The 22938-nt window shown below is 45.1% G+C and overlaps 1 protein-coding gene across 2 annotated transcripts in view; it reads left to right on the forward strand.

The window, feature by feature from the left end:
- The window catches only part of USP7 (ubiquitin specific peptidase 7), a 56477-nt gene that overhangs the window by 12959 nt on the left and 20580 nt on the right, over positions 1-22938 (forward strand). The window contains exons 1-6 of one of the 2 annotated variants that reach the window (XM_065893531.1): positions 8846-8939; positions 12546-12650; positions 17690-17888; positions 19835-19973; positions 20627-20715; positions 22538-22646. In XM_065893531.1, coding sequence (XP_065749603.1) covers positions 8909-8939; positions 12546-12650; positions 17690-17888; positions 19835-19973; positions 20627-20715; positions 22538-22646 — 672 coding nt within the window. In that variant the 5' untranslated portion in view covers positions 8846-8908. Of the gene's footprint in view, positions 1-8845; positions 8940-12545; positions 12651-17689; positions 17889-19834; positions 19974-20626; positions 20716-22537; positions 22647-22938 lie in introns of those variants that run through there. The other variant, XM_065893530.1, reaches the window with a different exon arrangement.

Below are 22938 nucleotides of genomic sequence, written 5' to 3' on the forward strand. Positions count from 1 at the left end.
AATTTGGTAGCTTCTTAAGGCTGATTACAGCATGCAGTTTGAAACCCTATGATTAACTTAACGTGCTCTGTTACATTAAAATTTAATGGGTTGTCTTGTACTTTGAATGGAGCATTTCTAATACCATTCATTGGTCATTTGGAAAATACTGATTCACAGAGTTATACAGATCTTTTAAATGTTGGCATACTTCATTATACAGTTACATTAAAAAGTCCTTAAAATACCACATTCATGTGTGTAACAGCCTACCTAACTCGGTACAGGGTTGTAGTTATAACTCCAGAAAGCTCACTGGCACAAAGAGAGCAGTGACTTTTGTCCTGTATTTAAGAGTCTTACTACTATCTGGCAGAGGACGAAGATGGTTGGATGATAATTAGGTAGTGGCAGCCTAGTTGTCTGCAGCAGCTGACGCCATGGGGACGGGCAGCAGGCAGTGTTGAGTGGTCCCCTGCAATGGGAAATCGTCCTCTGGTCCCCCTCACACTTAAAGGTGTATATGTAAGATGGTCCTGTTAAGATGAGTAACAGATATTTTGTGAGAATTCAGGGAGAGCGTGCTTAAACCAGAGGTAATTGTGATTTTGATTATTTTGCTTTCTATTCCTCCATCATGGCCAGCATTCCACTTGTTTATTGTTTGTCTTTCCCCCCATTTTCTCCATTTTCCAGTAGCTTGCGTGGAACAGTTGGAAGGAACTCTTTGGGAATCGGTCTGAATTTTTTTTTTTTTTTTTTGCTGTACGCGGGCCTCTCCCGCTGCGGAGCACAGGCTCCGGACGCGCAGGCTCAGCGGCCATGGCTCACGGGCCCAGCTGCTCCACGGCATGTGGGATCTTCCCTGACCGGGGCACGAACCCGCGTCCCCTGCATCGTCAGGTGGATGCTCAACCACTGTGCCACCAGGGAAGCTCAATTGGTCTGAATTTAAACGTAGCTTATGAAGTAGCACACCTTATTTATGTATGTGAGTTTACTGGAGCAAAGGGTGTGTCTGACCTCCCATTTTCCTGGCTTTTTGACGTTTTTGACTCCCTCTCTCCTCAAAGAACGGGAGCTATGATGCACACATTTGTGTACAAGACCACCCGAACAAAGGTCCTGAGGCAAAAAGACTCAGACCTGTATATCTTTTATGCTCTCTCAGTTCTCTTTTCCCAAATGGTTAAAGATCTGAACCCATATCCCGAGGCAGTGCTTATTTAAAGAGTCAGTAAATCATTTCTTATTCTCCCTGCCCTCCAGGTGTTTTTTTCCTTTGTTTTTCTTTCGTTGTTTTTCTTTTGCCTTTGGGGTGAATGGCTCTGAGTTTCAGCACAGGTGTAGGTGGTCTGCATAACCACTGCCCCAGTCAGGACCCAGAACCTCCCCTCACACTGTGCTGGTCGTGTCTCCACCATGGCCATGCTCCCCATCCCATACAGGTTTGTCATTTTGCAGATGTCGAGAAAATGGAATCATACAGCATGTAACCTAATCATTAGTTGCTTTTTATTGCTGCTTCCATTCTGTTCCATGGAGGGACACCTGGGTTGTCTCCAGTTTGGGGCAGTTACAAATGAAGCCATTATAAATACCCGTGTTCAGGTTTTTGTGTGAACATGAGTTTTCATTTCTCTAGCGGATGGTGTAGAGTTGTTGTATGAGGTATGCTTCGTAAGAACCTGCCACGTACTTCCCAGGTGCCGGTGCCCTCTCCCACTCCCCCATTGATCTTCATCCTCGCCAGCACTCGAGTGTCAGCATTTTTCACTTTAGTCATCCTGGTAGGTGGGTAGTGGTTTTAATTTGCAACTATCTAATAGCTCACAGTCACACATCTTTTTATGTATTTATTTGCCGTCCCTATACCCTCTATGAAGTGTCTGTTCAAGTATTTGGGGTTTTTTTGTTTTGTTTTTCTGTCAAGTTTGGAGAGCTCTTTATATATTTGATATAAGTCCTTTGTCAATAGGTGATTTGCAGATATTTTCTCCCAATCTGTAGCATGTCTGTTTATTCTCTTAACAGTGTCTTTCCAGAGACGTCCAGTGTATCAAAATTTTTTTCTATGGATCTTGCTTTTGGTGTTATGTCTAAGAATTCTTGGCCATGTCTCACGTGATTACTTCTAAAAATTTTAAAGTTTAAATCTATGTTCATCTACGGTCTATTATCAGTTAGTATTTGTATAAGGTGTGAGGTTGGAGGGGTTTTTTTGGTTTTTTTTTTTTTGCCTATGGATGTCCAACTGTTTGTTGAAAAGACTGCTGTCCCTTTCCATTGAATTACTTACACCTTTGTCACAAATCAAGTAGTAATGTTTACATGGGCCTATTTGCGGACTCTCCTGTCCCATTGATCTGTGTCTGCATAACACAGCACCATCTTGATTACTGAAGCTTTATAGTGAGTCTCAAAATCAGGTAGTGTAATTCCTCAAACTGTGTTCTTTTCAAAATTGTTTCACTTACTCTGCTGGATTGTGAATGGAATTGTGTTCAAATACACCGATTAATTTCAGGAAAGCTGACACTGTTGCTGTGTCTCCCAGCCCTTGAACACCATATGTCTTCTGCTCCCGCCACTTTACCTGGGAAACTAGTCTTCCTCCCAGGAACTTTTCAACACTTTCTTTGGCCACTAGTTTTTTAGAAGGTTTTGAAAGTAGGTGTTCCTTGACAGTCCAGGTGGGTCCCCTCAAAAGGAGGGTAAGGCCTGAGTTGGTGGTCTGCTGACACCAACGTGGGAAAAACAACCAACCAGAAACAGCTTAGTCTGTCCTAGGCTGTTCTGTTTGTGGCTTTATACAAATAAAGGAACTCATTTGAAATTGGCTGTGCTTGACTAGTTTTTAAAAGTTTTAGTTAGCACAGTCACAGTATGTTTAAAATCTCTCCTCTACTTCTGACCCCAATCCTCAGCCCCCAAATTTCCTTGTCTTTTTAAGTAGTTCTAAAGAAAATCCAGGCATTTAAGAGAGGATGCTGCCATTTGCCTGGGTGTAAAAGGACCTTCAAGGTCACAAATAATCTAGGTAATCCCTTTGTTCTGGGATCCTTTTGTTCCTACTCCCTCCTGCCCCCAAATGGGCAGCTGCTGTACCCTTTTCTTTCTCTGATATAACCTTTTTTTTTAAAGTTTTTATTGCATTTGTTAAAATATTGCTTCTGTTCTGTTTTGGTCTCGGCATGTGGGATCCCAGCTCCCCAGGGATGGAACCTGTACCCCCTGCATTGGAAGGCGAAGTCTCAACCACTGGACTGCCAGGGAAGTCCCCACTGGTACAGACTTTATGGGCTGCTTGAGGTGGTGTCAGGCCTTACGCAGTACTTTGGTTGTGCCTTTCTGCATCGTGCTTTGCTTTGCTTCGCGTGTGTGGGTGGTTTTACCTTTATTGTAAAGGCAGTACATATTCACTGAGACATTAAAACAACATGGAAGCAAGAAGGCAAGAAAGACTCCGTCCCTCAGTGAACATATGTACTTAATGTACGATGGGTGTTGTCCTGTTTTTCATCCCGTCCACATGTACAGCTTCCTTCATTCTGTAAGGACATCCTGCTAATTGATTCCTCTCTTGGTGGACATTGTTCCTTAATATAGTTTTACTTTCTTTAAAACTACATGAATGTAGAGTGAATTTATGTACATAAATTTTGTAGATAAATGGGTTTTTCAAACACCAAAAATGTTTAATACTTTTAGAGAAATACTGTAGGAAATGGAACACTTACACCTGATTCAGTTGTTCAATGTACACATCATTCACTATGCCGGGCCCTCAGACAGCTGTGATTTGTGGAACTATTTGTTCCCACTCAGAATAGCCCATTTCTGTCCAGTTCTTCTCTCTCCCCCTCCCCCGAAAAATACAGCCTTATTGAGATTTTATATATCCTGCAATTCACTCATACAATTCAGTGGCTTTTAATAAATGTATTCACCCATCACTACAGTCAATTTATCACTCCAAAAAGAGACCCCTGCACTCCTTAGCCATCACCCTTCCACTCTCCCTCCCAGCTCTACGCAAACACTGATCTGCCTTTTGTCTTTGTGGGTGTGCTTGTTCTGGACACTTTATATGAATAAATGGCGCCATGCAATATATGGCCCTTAGAATTAATGCACGTTTATGTTTTAAGTTTTTCTCTGTAAAAAATGGGTGCTTCAGTGTAAGAAATATACTTGTATATATCTTTGGGCATGTATGCTAGTTTCTTTGGAATGGATATCTAGAAATGGCATTTTGAGTGAAAGAATATTTGACTTTGGTTTTAGTAAATACTGCCTTTGGGGAGAATAATTTGACTATAAATTTAGACGTTAGCCATTTGACACCACCCATTTTGTGATGTGAGGCTGTTAATCTGGTAGATGAAAAGTGGTGTTGTGTTAATTAGGAAAGTTGAGCAGATTTGTCATTTGTATTTCTTAAGAATTTCTCCTTGTTGTAGTTGCATTGTCTCTTCTTGATTGTAGGATCTCTGTGTGTTCTGCATATTGATCCTTTGACTCCTGTGGGTTGCTGATACTTTCTGCCTTCATCCTGTAGCTTCTGTGCAGCGCCGTCTCTGCTGGGCTTGCTGGGACTTGTTTTTCCTTTCCACAAGTGGACTGCCCTACCCAATATAGCAGATAAGACCAGATGTGTAAGCAAGCAGCACAGACATAATTATAAGCTCCTCAGTCGTGCAGGGTGTACACCCCTCTCCATGCCCGGCCAGTGTTCACTCAGTCATCAGTCATGGTTTGTGGGACAGACATGATGGCAGTTAGCATGATCCTCTAAAAACAGATGATTTTTACATAATGAAGCCAAACTGAAGACCCCAAACAAATAGTTTTATTTAAGGAACACAGATTTATACGTGGCCTTCTTTGGGGCTTTATTTTCATATAACTAATTTAAATCAGGATTATTTAAGAGTATAGAGCTAACTGTCGGGTTTCAATACAGAGTCTACTTTGAATCCTCAGACTCTCCCCAGGGCAGGACCACCACCCGCAAGTGGGCTTTCAGCTCCCTTCATGGGGCAGGCATGGAGCCAATTCATATAAAAATCAAAATAAAACCAGAACACCATTGTGGTATTGATTAAGCCACGGACGGTTTCATTGTTAATATGACCGAAGGAATTCAGAGAGTCACTGGAGGCAGCCCTGCCAACTTGGCAGGGGCAAGATAGCCCAAAACCACACCTCACGCACATCCTCCACAGGGCAGCAGAGGCGCTTCTGATGGGGCTCTGCTGCCTGTGATGATGAGGACAGGCTTGATCAGATGGCTGCCTGGGGCTGGCAGCCAGGGTCTAAGCACCGGCACCATCTCAGTTCTGACCCACCTGTTTTTTGGGGTTTTTTTTTGGTTTTGTTTTGTTTTGTTTTGTTTTTGCGGTACACAGGCCTCTCACTGTTGTGGCCTCTCCCGTTGTGGAGCCGGACTCGCAGGCTCAGCGGCCATGGCTCACGGGCCCAGCTGCTCCGCGGCATGTGGGATCTTCCTGGACCAGGGCACGAACCCGCGTCCCCTGCATCGGCAGTCGGACTCTCAACCACTGCGCCACCAGGGAAGCCCCGACCCACCTGTTATTGAGTGTCACAGTGCTTTCAGGGCCACCGGTGGTTTCCTCTTCGTTTGGTGGGACATAGGCTTGACGTGAACATTCGGAGATTTTCAAGGCCCTGCCCACCCTCTACCTGAGCCTCATCTCCCACCTCCTCCCTTGCCCATTGCCTTGCTCCTGGTCACTCTGGAACCGTCTGGAATGTGCTTCTTCAGGATCTCTGCCCAGCCGGCTCCCTTCACTCTCTGGTCCTGGCCCGGATGTCCAAGGCCTGTGGCTGTTTTCCCCTCTGTCGCATTAGCCCTCTTGTGTGAGGGCTGCTTATCTGTTCCCTCCTGAAGCCCAGGGCACAGCCTGCTTTTGACACATCAAGACACTTGGCAAGTAGGGGGACTGACTCCTGTGAGAAGAGGGCACCCAGCCTCAGCCTCTACCTCCCAAGTTAGTCGTGTGTGGAGAAGACCAGTGTTAGGAAACAGTCATTAGAACGTCGCCCTCCTTACTGTAATTGCAGGCAAATACGGTGTGCCCGGGGTGGGGGTGGGGGATGAAATCCTTGTAATGCAGTAGTGGATTAGAAATGATGTTTTTGAAGCATAGTTGCAGTTTTCCACTTCTAAGAGGTTTCACAGAGGGATTGAGGGCCGGAAAGCACTTGGGCACTTCCTCATGGCCCACAGGCACTGTGGTCCTTGTCTGACTGGGGGGCGGGGGTGAGCTTGTTGGCGAATGGGCCCTGCTGCCTGGTCAGCACCTACTCCTTTCCACCCAGCGGCTGCCAGGACTGGTAAACCTGGGCGAGAGCAGAGACGGCTCAGACCTGCGATTTTGCTCCATACAAGGTATATGCATCCTTGGTTCCCTCCAGGTTCTGCCCAAGGACTGGATTTGGATCTGTTCCCCAGTCTGTGCAAGGCCTGGCTTTGCCTGAGGATTTTCCCAAAGGGGACTGGAGTTGACACAGAGCCATCGAGTTCTCCCACAGAATTGTAGGTTTTCTGGGGGCATCCAGAGTTGTTTCCCAACGCCCGGGAGGTTCTGGTTTCTTGGGGAGTGTGATAGCTGACACCTGTGGGTCCTTGCTTTTGTGGAAGCCTTACCAGACACCCCCCCCCCCCCCCTAATCAGCTCTACTTCTCAGCTGGGCTTAGTACGAGTGGTACATCTTCTGTCTCTCACCTTCAAGTTATCAGATGTCTCTTTGCTTCTTTGAGCTTAGAGCCAGGTTTTTTGAGGATCAGAACATTGGGAAATCGATTATATCTGAATTCTTGAAAATAAGTGATGGCGCTAGAAGAGTTCTCCTGAGCAGCATGAGAACTTGGTGCAGGAGGCTGTGCAGGACCACTTGGTAGTGGCTTTGGATGCGTTGTTGATCTTTGCCACTGGGAAAGAGCACTGCTTGTGGGAGCTCAGTGTGTGAGAGAGATGACCCTGACAGATGACCACACAGTTATTACGGCATGCCGCAGGACAAAATCACTGTACAGTTGTTTGCTTGTAGTGTCACTCAGATGGCCAAAAAGGAGGTGGTGGTGGCTGGGCAGAGTCATCTGTAGGGGAATGGGTGAGTAGATCATGACATAATGGTATGGTGCTATTCGAAATCAAATCCATGTACGCATATCTGTATGGATCCTGAATTGGGATCCGCGTATTGTGAATAGTAAAAGTGCTTGTACCTTGTGCACGTGTATGTACATGAACATTGGGAATGCCTTCCTTCTACTTAGACTCAGAGGCAGGGAGGTCACTATTTCCCTTTATCACTGCACCCCTTGCCTTGCTTCTGTGAGCATTTCATTCATTCTGTAAAATCCTGAAGTAAAAATACCTGTCTCTTTGCTCAGGACCTGTACAAAAATGTTTACAGCCGCTTTATTCGTACGTAATGCCTCCAAACTGGAAGCAACCCGGATGTTGCCGCTATCTGAGTGAGCAGATAGTGGCATGTCCTTGCCACAGAACCCTCTCAGCAGGAGAAAGGAATGCATTGTTGACATGAGTCTCAAGGGAATTGTGCTGTGTCAGAAGGTGCTCCGTAAGCTTACTTACACATGCTGTGTCCATTCTTCAAATGGCAGATTGTGGATATGGAGAAGATTGGCCATTGCCAGGGGTTTGGGGCGGGCACAGAAGGGAGGTGGGTGTGGCTGTAAAAGCACCCCCTGAGGGTCCTTGTGCTGGGCTGCTCAGTGTCTTGAGCGGGGAACACACAGACCTCACATCATGAAATGCATGCAAGTGAATAGGAGGAGGGTCAGTATATTGTCGCTCTCCCAGTTGTGATATTGCACTATAATTTTGCAAAAGGGTGAGAGTAGGCATTTTTAAAGTATTTGTGGCTAAAGAACTTTTCACAGCATTGTGCCTCTTTGCTCAGGACTTCCTTCTTTATCTCTTCCTGACTGGTGCCTCTGGCTTCATTCAGGAGCTCCATCTAACATACTTTATTTCAGGGTGAGCAGTCCTCCTTAAGAAAGGGCCACTCCTGTCTCATGGAGGAAAAGCAAGGAGAGTAGCTGCTCCACAGATTACAGGCCCAGGGCAACATCCCTCTCAGTCCAGCCGGGACCCTGGGTCCATCTGTAAACACCCCACTCTGCCTGATCCCAGGCTATGATCACTGTCTGAGAATGTTTATACAGCGCCCAGCACACAATAGGGACCAGTACTTGGGAGTTACTTATTTGTGAAATCCTGGGAGCAGACGTTAGATCCTTCTCACGTGCCCAGTGTTTCCTCTGCTGCTCCTGCCCCAGCATAGACGCCAGCCCTCTCTCCCAGGCCGGCCCCTCCTGAAGAGCTGTGCTCTGTGCACCCGCCCAGTGTCTGTGTGGGAGACTTTGTTTCATATCTCAGCTCTAAGCTGCCTTTCTCTCTACCTTTAATTATGTGAGAATTTCAGACATGCTTGTATGGATGCTTCATGCCGAAAATTTTCCTGTATAAGTTTAATAGCAGCTATATTCCTTGCCTCTTAGGCTTGAGGGTTTCTTATGTTCTCTTTTTAAAAATAAACTTGAAATTTTGGGTTAATTTTAGATGTACAGTAAAGTTAGTAGAGTGTGTTCCCATGGACCCCTCACCTGGTTTCCCCCACTAGCAACTTACATCAACACGTGAGGGAACTAGTAATTCCAGACTTCTTTCCCCCGCACTGATACTCTGTTTTGAAGGTGGTCGTATAAATTGATGAGGTTGTTTGAATATGCTTCTGGCCCTAATTTTGTGGGGAGCTTTTTTTTTAAAAAAAGAATTCTGAGGGAGAGCTCCTGGAGATTCTGTGCAGTCACTCTGACGTGGCCAAGAGAACCCCCCCCCCCCAGAAGATTCTGCTGCAGAGCCATGCAGACATGGCAGGGAACCATGGGCTTGGATCAGGAGGTCAGAGTGGGGGCCTTACGCCGCTGATGGATTTTCAGAACCAATATGCCATTTCTGAACACTCCTTCTGCAGTATATTTGGACTTGCAGAAAGATATCAGTGTTCTAATTTACCTTGATAACCCCTATTTTATGTAATATTCTTTAAAATGGATTCAATGCCAGGAGAGAGGAGAGGAGGAGGACCAAGCAGAAGTCTGGGGGTTTTGACTTGGAAGTCAGGGTGAACTGGTAGACTGGGGCTGAAAATGTGCTGCTTAGGCTCTGCTTGACCAATTCAGGGACCGAGTGTTGGCCCGTGGCCTCTGTGGTAATCCATGTGTTCTGCCCTTTTAACTGAGCCGTGCTTTTGCTCACTGGGTTGTATCACTAGTTGGGACTTTTTTTTTTTTTTATTTTGCGGTACGCGGACCTCTCACTGTTGTGGCCTCTCCCGTTGTGGAGCATAGGCTCCGGACGCGCAGGCTCAGCGGCCATGGCTTATGGGCCCAGTCGCTCCGCGGCACGTGGGATCCTCCCGGACCGGGGCACGAACCTGTGTTCCCCTCATCAGCAGGCGGACTCTCAACCACTGCGCCACCAGGGAAGCCCACTAGTTGGGACTTTTGAGGAGAAATCTGGGGGGCTGAGTTGAGAGTGACTCTGGGGCATGGCTGGATCTTCGTGGCCCAGGTACCTCCTGGTGGCAGCATATAGACTCTTAGTTGGAAGACCGTGAGGTGGGTTTAATGGGGTTGTTTGGTTCCCTCTACCCAGCCTTTTGGGGAGAGGTTTGAGAAATCTTTGTGAAGTGATAGAAAATGTCAAGGCCAACAATTTGGAATTTTCTATTTTTCTGATCCAGGAGTGAGATTCAGGTGCTAAATCAGCACCACATCATTTCCATAGCAATTGGCCAGTGTTCTTTGGGGTCAGTAGCTCTGGGTTGTGACATCACAAACAGAAGTCTGTGGGGAGAAAAGCTGGATGTAAGCACAGGCATCCTCAGTAAAAGAGGAGGAAATACAGGCTTTGTAACTAAACAAGGGAGCCTTTTGTGTTTCTTAAGTCACTCTTTAAAAAAGGTATTTTGTGCCACATATATATTAAAATAGGCCTCTGGTACTTATCACAAGGTTGTTGTCAAAAGGCTTACCAATCGTGAGTAATGGAAATGAACTCCTTTTGTATTTCTGGGTGTCATGTATATATTTCGGAATGATAATTGCTCTCCTCCCCTCCTTGGCATTTAAGTATATCAGAGACCTTTTTGTCTCTGTGTTTGAGGCATACCATATTGTCATTTGCAACTGTTGCGTGTCAAAAAAATTAGTGTTGTAGTTCATATTTGGCCAAATGAGAGTTAATACGTTGGGAAAATTCCAACTAGGCAGGATATAAAATTCGGGAACAAGATCACTATATAGAGTGATAAATATATGTACGTGCCAATCTTGCACTTCTTCCTTGATGATAAAGACAGCCTTATCATTTAGGATATTTCTGGAAGCTTAATACAGATTGTGGTATCAGGCGTTTTCATCATTTAATTCTGGTCCAGGGACTTACCGTGTCTTAATTAAATTTTTAATCCTCTTGTTGAACTAACTCATTTTTATGAGAAGCTTTTTTTAACTGGATATTCAGTCCCTTAGGAGCTAGACTTGAGTTGCCAACCTTTTCTCCAAGGGTCCCATGGCAGTTGGTTGGGAGGGCCTGTTGCTGGACAGGTTCCTTATGTACATGCTGGGCCAACCAGGAGCTTTTTGCAGTTTCACAGCCACCAGCCTGGACCACCGTCTCCAGGCCTGTGAAGGGTGGAAAATTGGTCAGCCCAGCAGGAATGTGTACCCATCGTGTGTAAAAGATGGGACATTGCTAAGGAGCACCTGGTTCAGCTGCAGAACCCTACTTGCCTTGCCTTTTAGGAGCCACCTGCAGAGAAACCTTTGTCATTTTTGCATTCGTGCATTATAGACCATGTTTTAAAGCTCTTGCCGTAGGCTGGATTTGAACTGAGGAACTAAATTAAAAGTACCAGGCCTGCGTCAAGCAAATTACTTTAAGATTTATAGTGCATTCATGTGATGTGTGTGTGTGTCTGCAGTGAAAAATCACTCTACGGCTGCTTCTACAGAACCTCTTACTAGTTTGTGTTCTCCCAGTGTTTGCTTATTGGTATAAAGGGAAATAAGAATGTACACACTCTTATTCCATCATAGTCTCTTTTATAGCAAGGGTTGCATATGATGATATATATTGCTCGGTACCTTAATTTTTAAAAACTTTAATATAACTCAGAACATATCATATAGGTACACTGAGAACCTTAAAAAAAAAAACTGCTGCATAATATTCCTTTGGTGGAATGTGCTGTTTATTTCAAAGGCCTTCATAGGGTTTTTCCTCATAAAATATTTTGTGTGATGGTTTGAGGTGGTTAATATATATGTGCATATATATATATTATTTGTTTATTTAGTGGCACCACACCGCGAGGCCTGCAGGATATCTTAGTTCCCTGCCCGGGGATTGAACTTGGGCCCTCGGCAGTGAAAGTGCAGAGTCCTAACTACTGGATTGCCAGGGAATTCCCTGAAATGGTTAATTTAGGAGGGTAAATGTGGAAATTCTGTCAAAGCACCCAATGTTTCATTTTGCTTTTTAAGCATATAAGTTTTTAGAGTTTAGAGTTCAAGCTAGTTAAAAGGAATTTCTCCTTTCCCTACTTCCCTCCCCCAGTTTTTCTGTCAGGATGTCATGGTTGAGGAATCAGTTTAAAATTTTATGTTTTCATAGACAGCTTTTAACACAATTGCTAATTAACTGTATATATTGATATTTAATAAAACAAAAGTATCAGGAGTGGCAGTGGTCTAAATTTGAGTAGTAATACCTGTTTCTTAGCTTCCAAGGATTTCTAACGTGTGTTTTGAGATGCTTAAGAAGGAAAATCGGATGGTTTATATTCAGGAATTATTTGAGAAAAGTAACCTGACAATTGGAGTTTGAAGTTTGTCTAGAGGGGAAAGGGGAGGGTGCTCTCCATGGTGCTGAATCAGAATGACTGCTGATCCTAATGGTGTAAAGGCTCTGAGTATTGGAGTCCAAGGACACAACTATGCAGCTATTTAAAAAACCACATCTCCTGTTTGTAGTTGAGACACTTAATTTCTATTGGAGTGTCTGATTTGCCAAGGAAAGCCGACTATACAGGCAAACAGAACAGCATTAGTTGCAGTGAGCTATTCTGACATGCTGGAAGGACAGGATTTAAATGTGAAGTATGGGCAGTAGAGGCTATTTAAATCCTAAATCCCGCCAAAGGCTTTTTTAAATTCTTCTTTTAAACCGTGGACCTATGTCAAAATAAAGGCCATTGCAAATGGAGCTGATTATTGTGAGGTGTAATGTGTTTTCAAGTCCCATTTAGCATTTTGAAAGAAACAAAAGTTTATATTTAGTAAACATACCAGTAAATACTTTTTGGGTTAAAGTGCAATTATTTGGGCACAATTGGAACTTAATAGTGACTGGAAATTGTCAAAGTACAAGTATATATATTTTTTTTAATCTAATTCAAGCCATGAAGGTAAAAATCATGGAATTTCTTTGTTTTCTTTAAAGCTGGAGATGCAGATGACCCACCAAGAATTACTCAAAACCCTGTTATCAACGGGAATGTAGCCATGAGTGATGGGCACAACAACACAGAGGAAGACATGGAGGACGGTAAGTACCTGGGCTTTGTTTACGCGCATTGGGCAAAAAACTGTCGGAAACACATTTCTTCCTTGAGTACTTCTGAGTTTCTTAAGAGTAGCTAGTTTTCAGGAGGTTGTATCTGAGGAAAATTTAGGAGCCTGTTTTGGTTTCAAATTTCAAGGTTGCCTACAGATTTCAAGGTAAGTTGATTTTCCCCAGCCTAGGAGAGAAGGTTGAAATACAGGAGTTTGTAATAGATGGGTATTTGCTCAGGCCTGCAATTAATTTTCCAGCCACTCCTAGTATTCAGAACACAAGTATATCTTACTGTCCTTTCCTTCTCGTCTGCAGCACGATACTTCTAGACACTGGAACGTGGCTTTCCATTGCATTCTTATTGTAGCAAGTATATCAGTTGTTTGTAGCTAATAATCTCTCCCCACTCCGGTTAGGTGCAAAACCAGAATCGAGCTTTGGGCTTCGTCCCCCAGACTGACTTTTGGTCTTTATCTTCTCTGTGGAAAGTGTATGCATTTGTACATGCATGGACATTTTGTGCCTAGGAAAGCCTTTCTTTCGAGGCTATTTCTTTGCTGTAATTTATCAGACTGTGTGACCTGTGCATTTGCCAGGTCGAAATCATGAGAAGGTAGCAGCCAGTAATCACTTGATGCAGCCCCTGGAATCTTGCAGTGTAATATGAAACCATGTTCTGTCAAAAGCATGTCCATCAATCCTCATGAGGGTTGTGTCCTTCCCAGGGGTGTAACGGGGCAGTTGAAAGAAACCATCAGTCACGGGCTGCACCACCAGAAGGACTGCTGTTCAGACCTCCTGCCAAAAGTTCAGCCTCCATGAGAAACTGCAGCCGTAGTTGAGAGTTCTCTCACAGTGCGGTTTACCCCTGGCAGCTGGCTGAGGCAATATCTGAGGAAGGTAAAGAGGCGTGGTCTGACCCGCTGCTTTGTTACCTGTGGAGTGCACTTTCCACCGCAGATGAGGGCAACGGTGTGGGTGTGGTCTCTTGGTTGCTGGGCTCTTGGTTTTATTTCAGACCCCGGAGATGCCAAAAGAGGTTTCAGAGAGTGCAGTTGGGAAGGCATGACCAGGTCTGATGTACCAGGCGTGAGTCAGGAATCGATTGTAGTCTCTCCTGGAGCAGTGAGCGGTCCAATCCAATCAGAGCCCTCCCGGTCTGGTTTCCACAGAGCAATTTCATTCTCGTTTTTCCCCAGGTGTTTTTACGGGGAGGGCTTGGGAGGAGACAGATGTGGATAAAAGGGCAGGGTTCTGTTGGCCTCTGATGCCTTTTTTGGTGGATCCTTCTTTGTTGGAAGGGACTGTCCTGTGCCTTGTAGGATGGCAGTGTCACCTGTCACCCACCCCCCACCCCCCCATGCAGTCGTGACAACCGAAAATGTCTCTAAACATGGCTAGGAGTCTCCTGGGGGCCCCAGATTGCCTCATTTGAGAATCAATAAGGAGATCATAATGTACATAAAATGCCTTTTGAGGCAAAGTTTACTAAATTATTGGTAGTAAATAATGGGTGCTATAGAACCTAAAAGTAGATAATGCTCCTACTGCGAATTACCAGACGGGAAGAGCACGTTACAGGAGAAAGTAGAAGTGATCTTCAGTAATGCTTTGTTCCTGGCCTTTCGAAAGGCCCAGGGTCAGGAGAGAGAAAGATCCTATCTATGGCAAGGGGGGCGGGAGGGAGATGGTTCTGTTTCTAGGAGTAGAAGCCTTCGTTTACAGCAGCATTTTCCCAGTAGTGATAGGTGTTTTGAAACACTTAATGGCAGGATATGTGCGTTGTGAAAAGTGATCAGAAATCTAGGAAGTTTGAGGAGTGCTGGCTTAAGCATGTTTCTTAAAGTACGTCTAAGCTGTCAGCCTCCTAACATCTTTTCTCCAAAAGACTTTTTTTGTTAATGATTCCCCAAGCCTCTGAACGTTAGAATCTGTTTTTGCTGAATCTCCTTTTAACATCTTTGGAGGGCACACAGTATGGGAAACACTGAGTTAGAATCTGATTTGTACAGAGAGGCCTTCTTATAGGGGGAGTTTCTTATACAGTAGTTGAGTGGCTAACAACACAGGTTGGAAAAATGTTTAGTAAAGGTAGAGAGTGATTGTTGGTACCCGTGGAAAAAAACTTATTTCTGGGAATTAACTAGGATTTGCAAAGACTTGTATTAGAATGAATAATCGATGTTTGATACAGTTACTGCAAGAGCACCATTTGGGGAAACCTCAGGCCCGCCATTTTTTTTAAAAGACTTAAAGTGGTGGGTTATCGAGATTTCTGACAAGATGTGTTGAGGGCAGCAGGTAGCACGAGCTTGCCATCCTGTCATTTGCGATAAGATGCTGGAGTAGGTGAGTCAGTGCTCTGTGGTGTTCAGGCAGGTTAGAGTCTCTGTTTGGATGAAACACTAATCCTGCAGGATACAAGGTATCCTTCATAATCCCAAGTATACTACTATTACCAAAAAAAAAAAAACTTTTGAAGCAATTATAGATACAGAGGAAGTTGCACAAATAGTACATGGAATCCCGAGTACCTTCCTCCCATTTTTTCATGTAGCTCCCTTAGGGGAGGGTAACAAGGCTGGCCCTATCTGCCAGAGATGGGTTTCACGTCTTCTTCTCTTTTGTAGACCCTCCTGTCTTGACCTGGTATTTAATACAGGTTTTCAGTTATTCAGTTAGTTATAAAGAGTTTGCAAGGCAGCTACGCTCACCTCTATACCACCAACGCCACACAGTATGAAGAGCTTGGAGCTATGGGGTGGTGACATTTTTATTCACATGAAATCTCATGTTAAACTTCCTCATTAGCATACTTTGGAAGATAATCCTGTGCCTTGAACATGAGGCAGAATCTCACATCTAGTGTGTGATTCAGCAAGTGTGAACTGCACGTGGGGGCCAGGGTGGCGCCAGGCTCAAGACCCAGAGCCTTGGCCTTGAAGGGCTAGCCCGCTCCTGGAGGCCTGCTGTGCTGAGCTCACCATCGTGTGGTCCTATTTAATATTTAAGATTAATTGAGGAATTTGACTAAAGTGTCGGGAGGAAGAGCAAAAAGGCATTTATAATGTGTATCATTTTTTTGTCTGTATAAAACTGTAATCCTACAAAGACCTGAATGGTAACTGACAGTCAAGTAGGTGAGTTAGGAGGGGGGGGGGGCTTACGACATGATGTCCTTAGGTCCCAGGAGTGTGTCCTGCCATCACTGTACAGCAGGCCGGGTTTATTGGGCTCTGCGTTTGGTCACCTAAACTCTAGGATGGCAGTTTTACAAACCAGAGGCAGGGTCACTGTGCTCAGTGTCCAGATCTTGGGTACTGAGACCCCCTGTGCTCACTTCTTAACACCTTGGATGAGATAAGCCACTTAACCTCAGCAGGCCTCGGTTTCTTCATCTGTAAAGTGGGAATTGAGTAACACCTGCCCTTGCCTACCTTGTGGGGTTTAGATGCTGCTCAAATATGATTTGTGTGGCTGTGGAGGAGTGGCCCGCTCTTCTCCTCAGCCATTCTGGACCTCATTCTCTGGAACAAGTTTCTTGTCTTTTCCGTGAACTCTCATCCGTGCAAGGGATGAGGGTAATACCTGCCCCTTGAGGAGCCTCGAATGCAAAACGCACCCATCCAGCTGCTCTTCCTTTGAGGGCCTCTCTGCTAGCAGCTGAGCCAGGTTACGGGTAGTAAAAAAAAAAAAAAAAAGGTGGGGACGGAGAGCCTTTAAACGAAGATAAAAGCGCTGTTACACATCCTTTTGGGTTTTATTTCTTTGGTAAAGAATACTACCCTCTCATGAGGACTGATGGACATGTTTTCTTAAGAACAAATTCAGTCACAGCGGAGGCAGTTCTGTGTGCGGAGAAGTCTGCACCGCAGTGACCTGAGTGAAGTGTAGAGACGGGCTGAGGGCACAGACCCGCGAACCCCACTTCGTGCGTGGGGTCAGGGATGTCAAAGTAGCACCTGCTTCTCAGCCAGAGAAGGCCTTCCTGTTATTCTATAGACCAAGTGTGGCCCTTGGTCCCTGGGCCTGTGAACTGTCCCCAATCTGCCACGAGATAGGCACAGAGAGAGGAAGCGCTTAGAAACTTGTATAGCAATTTGGCCTTCCTGCGGCAGTTTTATTATATTTTATAAAAGTGCTGGCCGGTAACAGGTTGGCGGGTGGCCTTGGGACAGCTGCTCCCCTCACGGGGAGAGCTGGAGAAGCATGGACACTGCTGGGTTTGTCAAAACTAATCCACAGCCTGGGTCACTTAAAAGGAATAGTCAGCAACAGAAAAAGCTGGAATTCCAAGTGTGACTTTTAGTTGAATTTGTATCAGTGCTTTGCATTTTATTGGAGGAAATCTTGATTTCTTAAATTGGCCTTTGGTCTTGCTGAGTAAATTTAATAGTTCATTTTGTTCACGTCAAAAGGAATGCCAGTTTCTTCGTTCTTTTTTTCAAATAATTCCCCTTAGAGAATCTAGTCTGATATTTCACCAAAATTGTGAACTAATGAAGTTAACATTTATTTTTAGCTAACTTCTTAGGAATCTTCTTATCGCTAAACAGTGCTGCGCTTCCCAGGAATGGCTGTCGCCCACTCCTCGGAAGTTCTTGTTTGCCTGCAAATTCATGTTTCTTCTCCACACTCAGCCCAAGTCTCAAGCCCTTTTCTTTTCCTCCTCAAGTCCTGTCCTTGAACAGATGTGACATGAGAAGTTTTACTCCTTTTCTCCAGTCTCTCCTCACTGCAGATTACTTGGGAATTAAGACAGAGTAGAATAGACATTCTTAATCACACTGAGCTCGTCTGGTGGGGAATGCAGGTGTGTGTTGCTAGCCTTCCGAGTTTGGGATTTCATTTACACAAACTATATGTCATCTCACAGTTTTAGATTGTTACTAAATTGGAAATGATGCTATCCTTTCCCCAAAGGGTTAGATTTTAGCAGTTGAATATAGAATGGTTAACCCAGGTTTGTGCTGCTTTCAGTGTTGTCTGACAATGCCGGGCTTGGTGATTGACAAAGTGTTTTCTTGCAGACACGAGTTGGCGCTCCGAGGCAACCTTTCAGTTCACTGTCGAGCGCTTCAGCAGACTGAGTGAGTCGGTCCTTAGCCCTCCGTGTTTTGTGCGAAATCTGCCATGGAAGATTATGGTGATGCCACGCTTTTATCCAGACAGACCACACCAAAAAAGCGTAGGATTCTTTCTCCAGTGCAATGCTGAATCTGATTCCACGTAAGACAGTTTAAATGATGCAATTACAAATCCGCAAGTAGTTCTAGTACATTATTGGAAGCCAAATTGGCCTCTTTGAATTTTGGATTTCTCTTTGAATTCCCTTTCTGCCTTTACATAGTCATTTGATTTTAAGTTATATTAAATACAATTCCCTCTTTAAAACTCACTGGTAGGTACTATATCCAAACTAGAAAAGGTGTATATTTTTCTTGCAAATAAACTGAACTTTGTGTGTTAGAATCTACCTGCCCGTGGGACATGGAATCAGGGCCTATCTGGACTAGCTGACTGCTGTATTTCTTATTCTACCAGTAACTGCTAGGGGGGGAAATTGTAGTTAAGGAAAATTCTTCAGGCAGACATCCTCACTGTATGTTAACCAATTTCTATGGGTTATTCAGAAAGTTAAAATTAAAAAGCAGAGTGTTGCTGTTCAACGTTTATCAGAAGCACAGTTGAGAGATTGAAGGGATGGATTCCAGATCACTGTCACCCTTTCTCATTCCACATCCATGAACCCACGGGAAAGCTACTTCCTTGACCACGTCTCCCTGCCACCGCAATTGTGGCCCTTGGCGCCCTTGATGAAGATGTTCCCCAAAGGGCGCTGGTTCCAGCTGTTCTGCCAAAGCTTTCATTTTCCTCTTTACTTGAGTGTTTAAGAAGCCAGTTTTATGGGGCAGTCAGGGCCTTGGCCAAGTTTTTACTTCTTGTGTTCAGTTCACATTATGATCTGATCTGATGAGCGTTGAGGCTGGATTGGTTTTATTAGTCTGACAGACAACTTGAGCCTGAACGGTAGTTTGGGAAACATCCAGCAGCCCGTGTCCAGCGATGGCATCCCGAGCGAGCGGCATCCCCGCGGGAACAACACTGCCCTTGCCCTTGTTCTGATGAGTCTGCAGTCGAAACATTCCTTTATAAAAAGCTCAGTCTAATGAGTTCAGTCAAAACCTTCCTTTATAAAAGCTTCACTTTAAGCTGGTTTTGAAACATTTTACACGTTGATCCAGGGGCCCTTTGGGGGTCTGCCCCAAACAACCGCACCTGCAGTTATTCTCGGGTGGTGGCATCCTTGCTCAGAGCCCCCTATACAGCCCGGTCTGGAAGCCTCACAGCACCTGAGGGGGGCAGGAGTGACACTTATTAGTAGAGCCTACAGCTTTAGGTCTGTTCACCTAAAAAATAGTTTTATCATCATTCTTCTATTCAAGTAATAGCCGTATTAGGTACTAGAACTATTATCTGACCAAAAAGCTATTGTCTCTTGTGAAATCTAAGAACAGTATTTAAAGTTCAAACACTTGTATTTTATAGATACCAGTAAAAAACTTGAAACCTTTTAGAAATTAAAAAGACATAGGGGCTTCCCTGGTGGCACAGTGGATAGGAATCTGCCTGCCAACGCAGCAGACACAGATTCGATCCCTGGCCCGGGAAGATCTCACATACCGCGGAGCAACTAAGCCTGGGCGCCACAACTACTGAGCCTGAGCTCTAGAGCCCGTGAGCCACAACCACTGAGCCTGAGCTCTAGAGCCCGTGTGCTGTAACTACTGAAACCAGCACACCGTGCTCCGCAACAAGAGAAGCCACTGCAATGAGAAGCCCACGCACTGCAACGAGGAGTAGCCCCTGCTCACCGCAACTAGAGAAAGCCTGCGTGCAGCAGTGAAGAACCAACATAGCCAAAAATAAATAAACAAAATTTTAAAAATTAAAGAAAAAAAAGACATAAAGCATTGAGTTAAATCACTCCAGACCACACAAGGGCACCCCCAGACCCTCTTCACATTTTTTTCTCCATTAAAGATAATGTGTGTCCCCTTGTTCCATCTAAAAAATAGAAGGAAAAAATATGGGAGGTTTGTGTGCTGTTTTAAAAATTGTGTAAAAGTCAGGTAAATCTGTCGACTGAGGCTTAGATTGTCCTCCCTGAACAGGTCTTGGTCCTGTCACGCACAAGCGGTGCTGAAGATCATAAATTACAGAGATGATGAGAAGTCGTTCAGCCGGCGTATCAGTCATTTGTTCTTCCATAAAGAGAACGATTGGGGATTTTCCAATTTCATGGCCTGGAGTGTAAGTAACAATGTACTCAGACTGAATAATCTGAGCGTTGTTCTTTGTTCCCTAATTCTCCATTCTTCACATCCATCTATTCATTTTAGGATCAAAATGTTTGCTTTGTAAGTTGGATAGGTAACTGAAAACGTGTTTTCTCGTTTCCTACGTCAGGTTTTTAGCGGCCAACAGGACTTCATCTCAGTGTTTTGGTCAAACATTGTAAGGTAGTTTATAGCTTTCCTGATAGGCTAGGTTTCCTTTAAAAGAAATAATACTGAGGCAGGCATAGTGCAGGGTGGTTTCCTGTAACCAGTGAATTCTCAAGTCACCTCGTTTGGGCTGCTTTTGCAGAGGTGGAAGCCAGTAGGACTTAGGAACGCCCTGCTCAGCTCTCTAGTGTGGGTTCTCCGCAGCCTCCCCAGACCCTGCCTAATGAGTGGATGCTGAGCCCCTGACACCTCCCATTCCTCCAGGAGACATCCAAGCTTTTGCTGTTTTCATTCAGAGAACATTATTTAAAACAAGCCAAAGCGCTGCAAAACTAGAAGCACAATTTAGGTGTTTTGAAAAAGTAGTATTTTAATCGATTAAGTACAGGGTAATTGTTTGGAATGAAGTGAGCATTTGCGGGTTCTTATGCAAGTTGGATATTCTTATTTTTTTTATAGGAAGTGACTGATCCTGAGAAAGGATTTATAGATGATGACAAAGTTACTTTTGAAGTCTTTGTACAGGCGGATGCCCCCCATGGAGTTGCGTAAGTTTTCCTTTAATTGGATGCTATTAAGAGATGTTGTGAGTTCTAGTGAAAGGAGCAGAGGTGCATATATACAGCAGATAAGCACCCTCTGTGTGCTCATCCCTTGGCACACAGACCAGATCAACGCACGTGTGCCAGCTTCACGTTCATGCCTTTGTGTGGCGGATTTATTGAGCAGTTTCTATGTGCCAAACACTCTGCTGGGCTCTAGGAATATAATTATGTTGAACAAGGCAGCCATGGTTTTCTGTCCTCAAAGAACCTCCAAGACCACTCGGGCAGAGGAGTTGACGGCAGTAACTGCAGCAGCAGATGTGCTGTTATTTTGTGGTGTGGATGGCGCTGGGAGGAGAGGGTTCCGTCCCTGGGTCCAGGCAGTCTGTGGGCAAGAGCACGGTGTCGGCCTTGAAGAATGTGTCGGATGTCCTTGAGGATGTCCTTGATTGATAAGGAACGACCGGGGAATTGGAGGTGGGGAGAAGGGTGTGAGTAAGGACACCTGGCAGGGAAGTTTGAGGTGGGCGGGGCACTAGGAGAGTGTGAAGAGGGCTGAGATGGTGCCTTGGGATCAGGTTGTAGACAAGCAGGACTCTTAAGGCCAAGGAGCGAAGAAATAAAGTGCAGTCTAGGTGGGAAGGAGTCAAGTGTAGGCGCCCCTGTCTCTTCCTGTTTTTTTTTCTCTTCCCACGTGGCCCTCCTCTGGCATGAGTGCGTAGGCTGACCCGGGTGGGATGGGCAGCCAACAGCCCAGAAGGGCAGTCATTCAGTCCAGGTCCTGGCTAAGGTGGCCTGCATGTGGCCCTGGGAAATTTTAAAACAAATAAGATTAGTTTTCATATTCATTGGGCTGATATCAGAGGAATCAGGCTTTTCTTGAGTAGCCTTTTTGAAACATACCCTTGAATTGTATTCAGATACCAGGAGTGGGGGGTAAAAAGGTGGTATTTCTAGTTAAACTTTTTGTGGGGTTTTTCCCCCTCCTTTAGAAAACATTCCCCCTATGCTTATGATACATCTTTTGACTAAGAAAGTAGATTGGGTTTTTCAGACTTACCAATCAAAACAGGTATCTTGTTTCAGTCTTACAAAAACCTCTTACCCCCGGCATCAGAGTCCTGCTGGCCTGAACTCACAGTAAATGTCTAGCACTGGTCACGCATTTGCACCGTGCACAGAAGGGGAGGGATGGCGCTGGGGAGGGCTGTTTTGCTTCCTGTTAACTGTTGGGGGCGAGAGGGCACAGACTGTTCTCTCTCCTAACCAACCACCTGTATAACAGAGTAAAGGGAAACGGCTCTTGGAATTGAGCTCTGAACCTGCCGGTATGCATGCCTGTCCTTCTCTGTGTACGGGACGCTACAGAAAAGAGGGGTTTCGGCTGTTTCCGTCCCGCCTTGTGCTGACTACACGTGTGACCCGATGTGTGTGTGAGGGAGCCACACTGGGACTCAGTTTGATAGAAATAGACTTGAACTCCTCTCTGAGAGTGCTGCTCTGGGTAAAGGATGGCACTGCTGCTGTCAGCAGACAGCGCGGAGGCCGCCTCTCCGGTGCCGGGCTGAGTTCGCACTGGCCCACGTGCTTGAGCAGACAAAACTGGTGACTGCCGGAGGGAGCCGTGTGATAACTGCCAGCCTGGCAACGAGTTATTCACTTGGAGGCGGGTGCTCGGACATCGTCACCCCGTGTCAGGATGGTGGGAAGGAGGTGGTGGTGCAGAGCAGTGAGGTGCCGGCCCCCAGTCCCCTCGCCCACACACGTTGCAGAAGCAAGGAGGTGTCCTGTGCAGTTTTCCCTCAACCTCAAACTGATCTTGTAGGTGGGATTCAAAGAAGCACACGGGCTATGTCGGTTTAAAGAATCAGGGAGCGACTTGTTACATGAACAGCCTGCTGCAGACTTTATTTTTCACAAACCAACTGCGAAAGGTAAATGGATGGTGTTTCTCTCCCTCAACCTTCCACCCACCCTTTTCTCTCAAGTATTAAGGGGCAAGCAAAGCCCCGTCACCAGACTTGTCTCTTGCCGCGTCTCCAGGGAGGCCCCTGCTTTATGCTTATACATAGCTCTATTCCTCAGTGTTCGGACGCTTGTGAAGCTAACTTAGGTGATGAAAAGTTTACCACAGCCGACAAACCTAACTTTATTGGGCTAGAAATAATAAAAGCTTTTTTTAAAAATATGAAAGTCATTAGCAGCAACATTTGAAAAGTTTTATAT

The sequence above is a fragment of the Phocoena phocoena genome, chromosome 15, assembly GCF_963924675.1.
Source record: "Phocoena phocoena chromosome 15, mPhoPho1.1, whole genome shotgun sequence".
Lineage (NCBI taxonomy): Eukaryota > Metazoa > Chordata > Mammalia > Artiodactyla > Phocoenidae > Phocoena > Phocoena phocoena.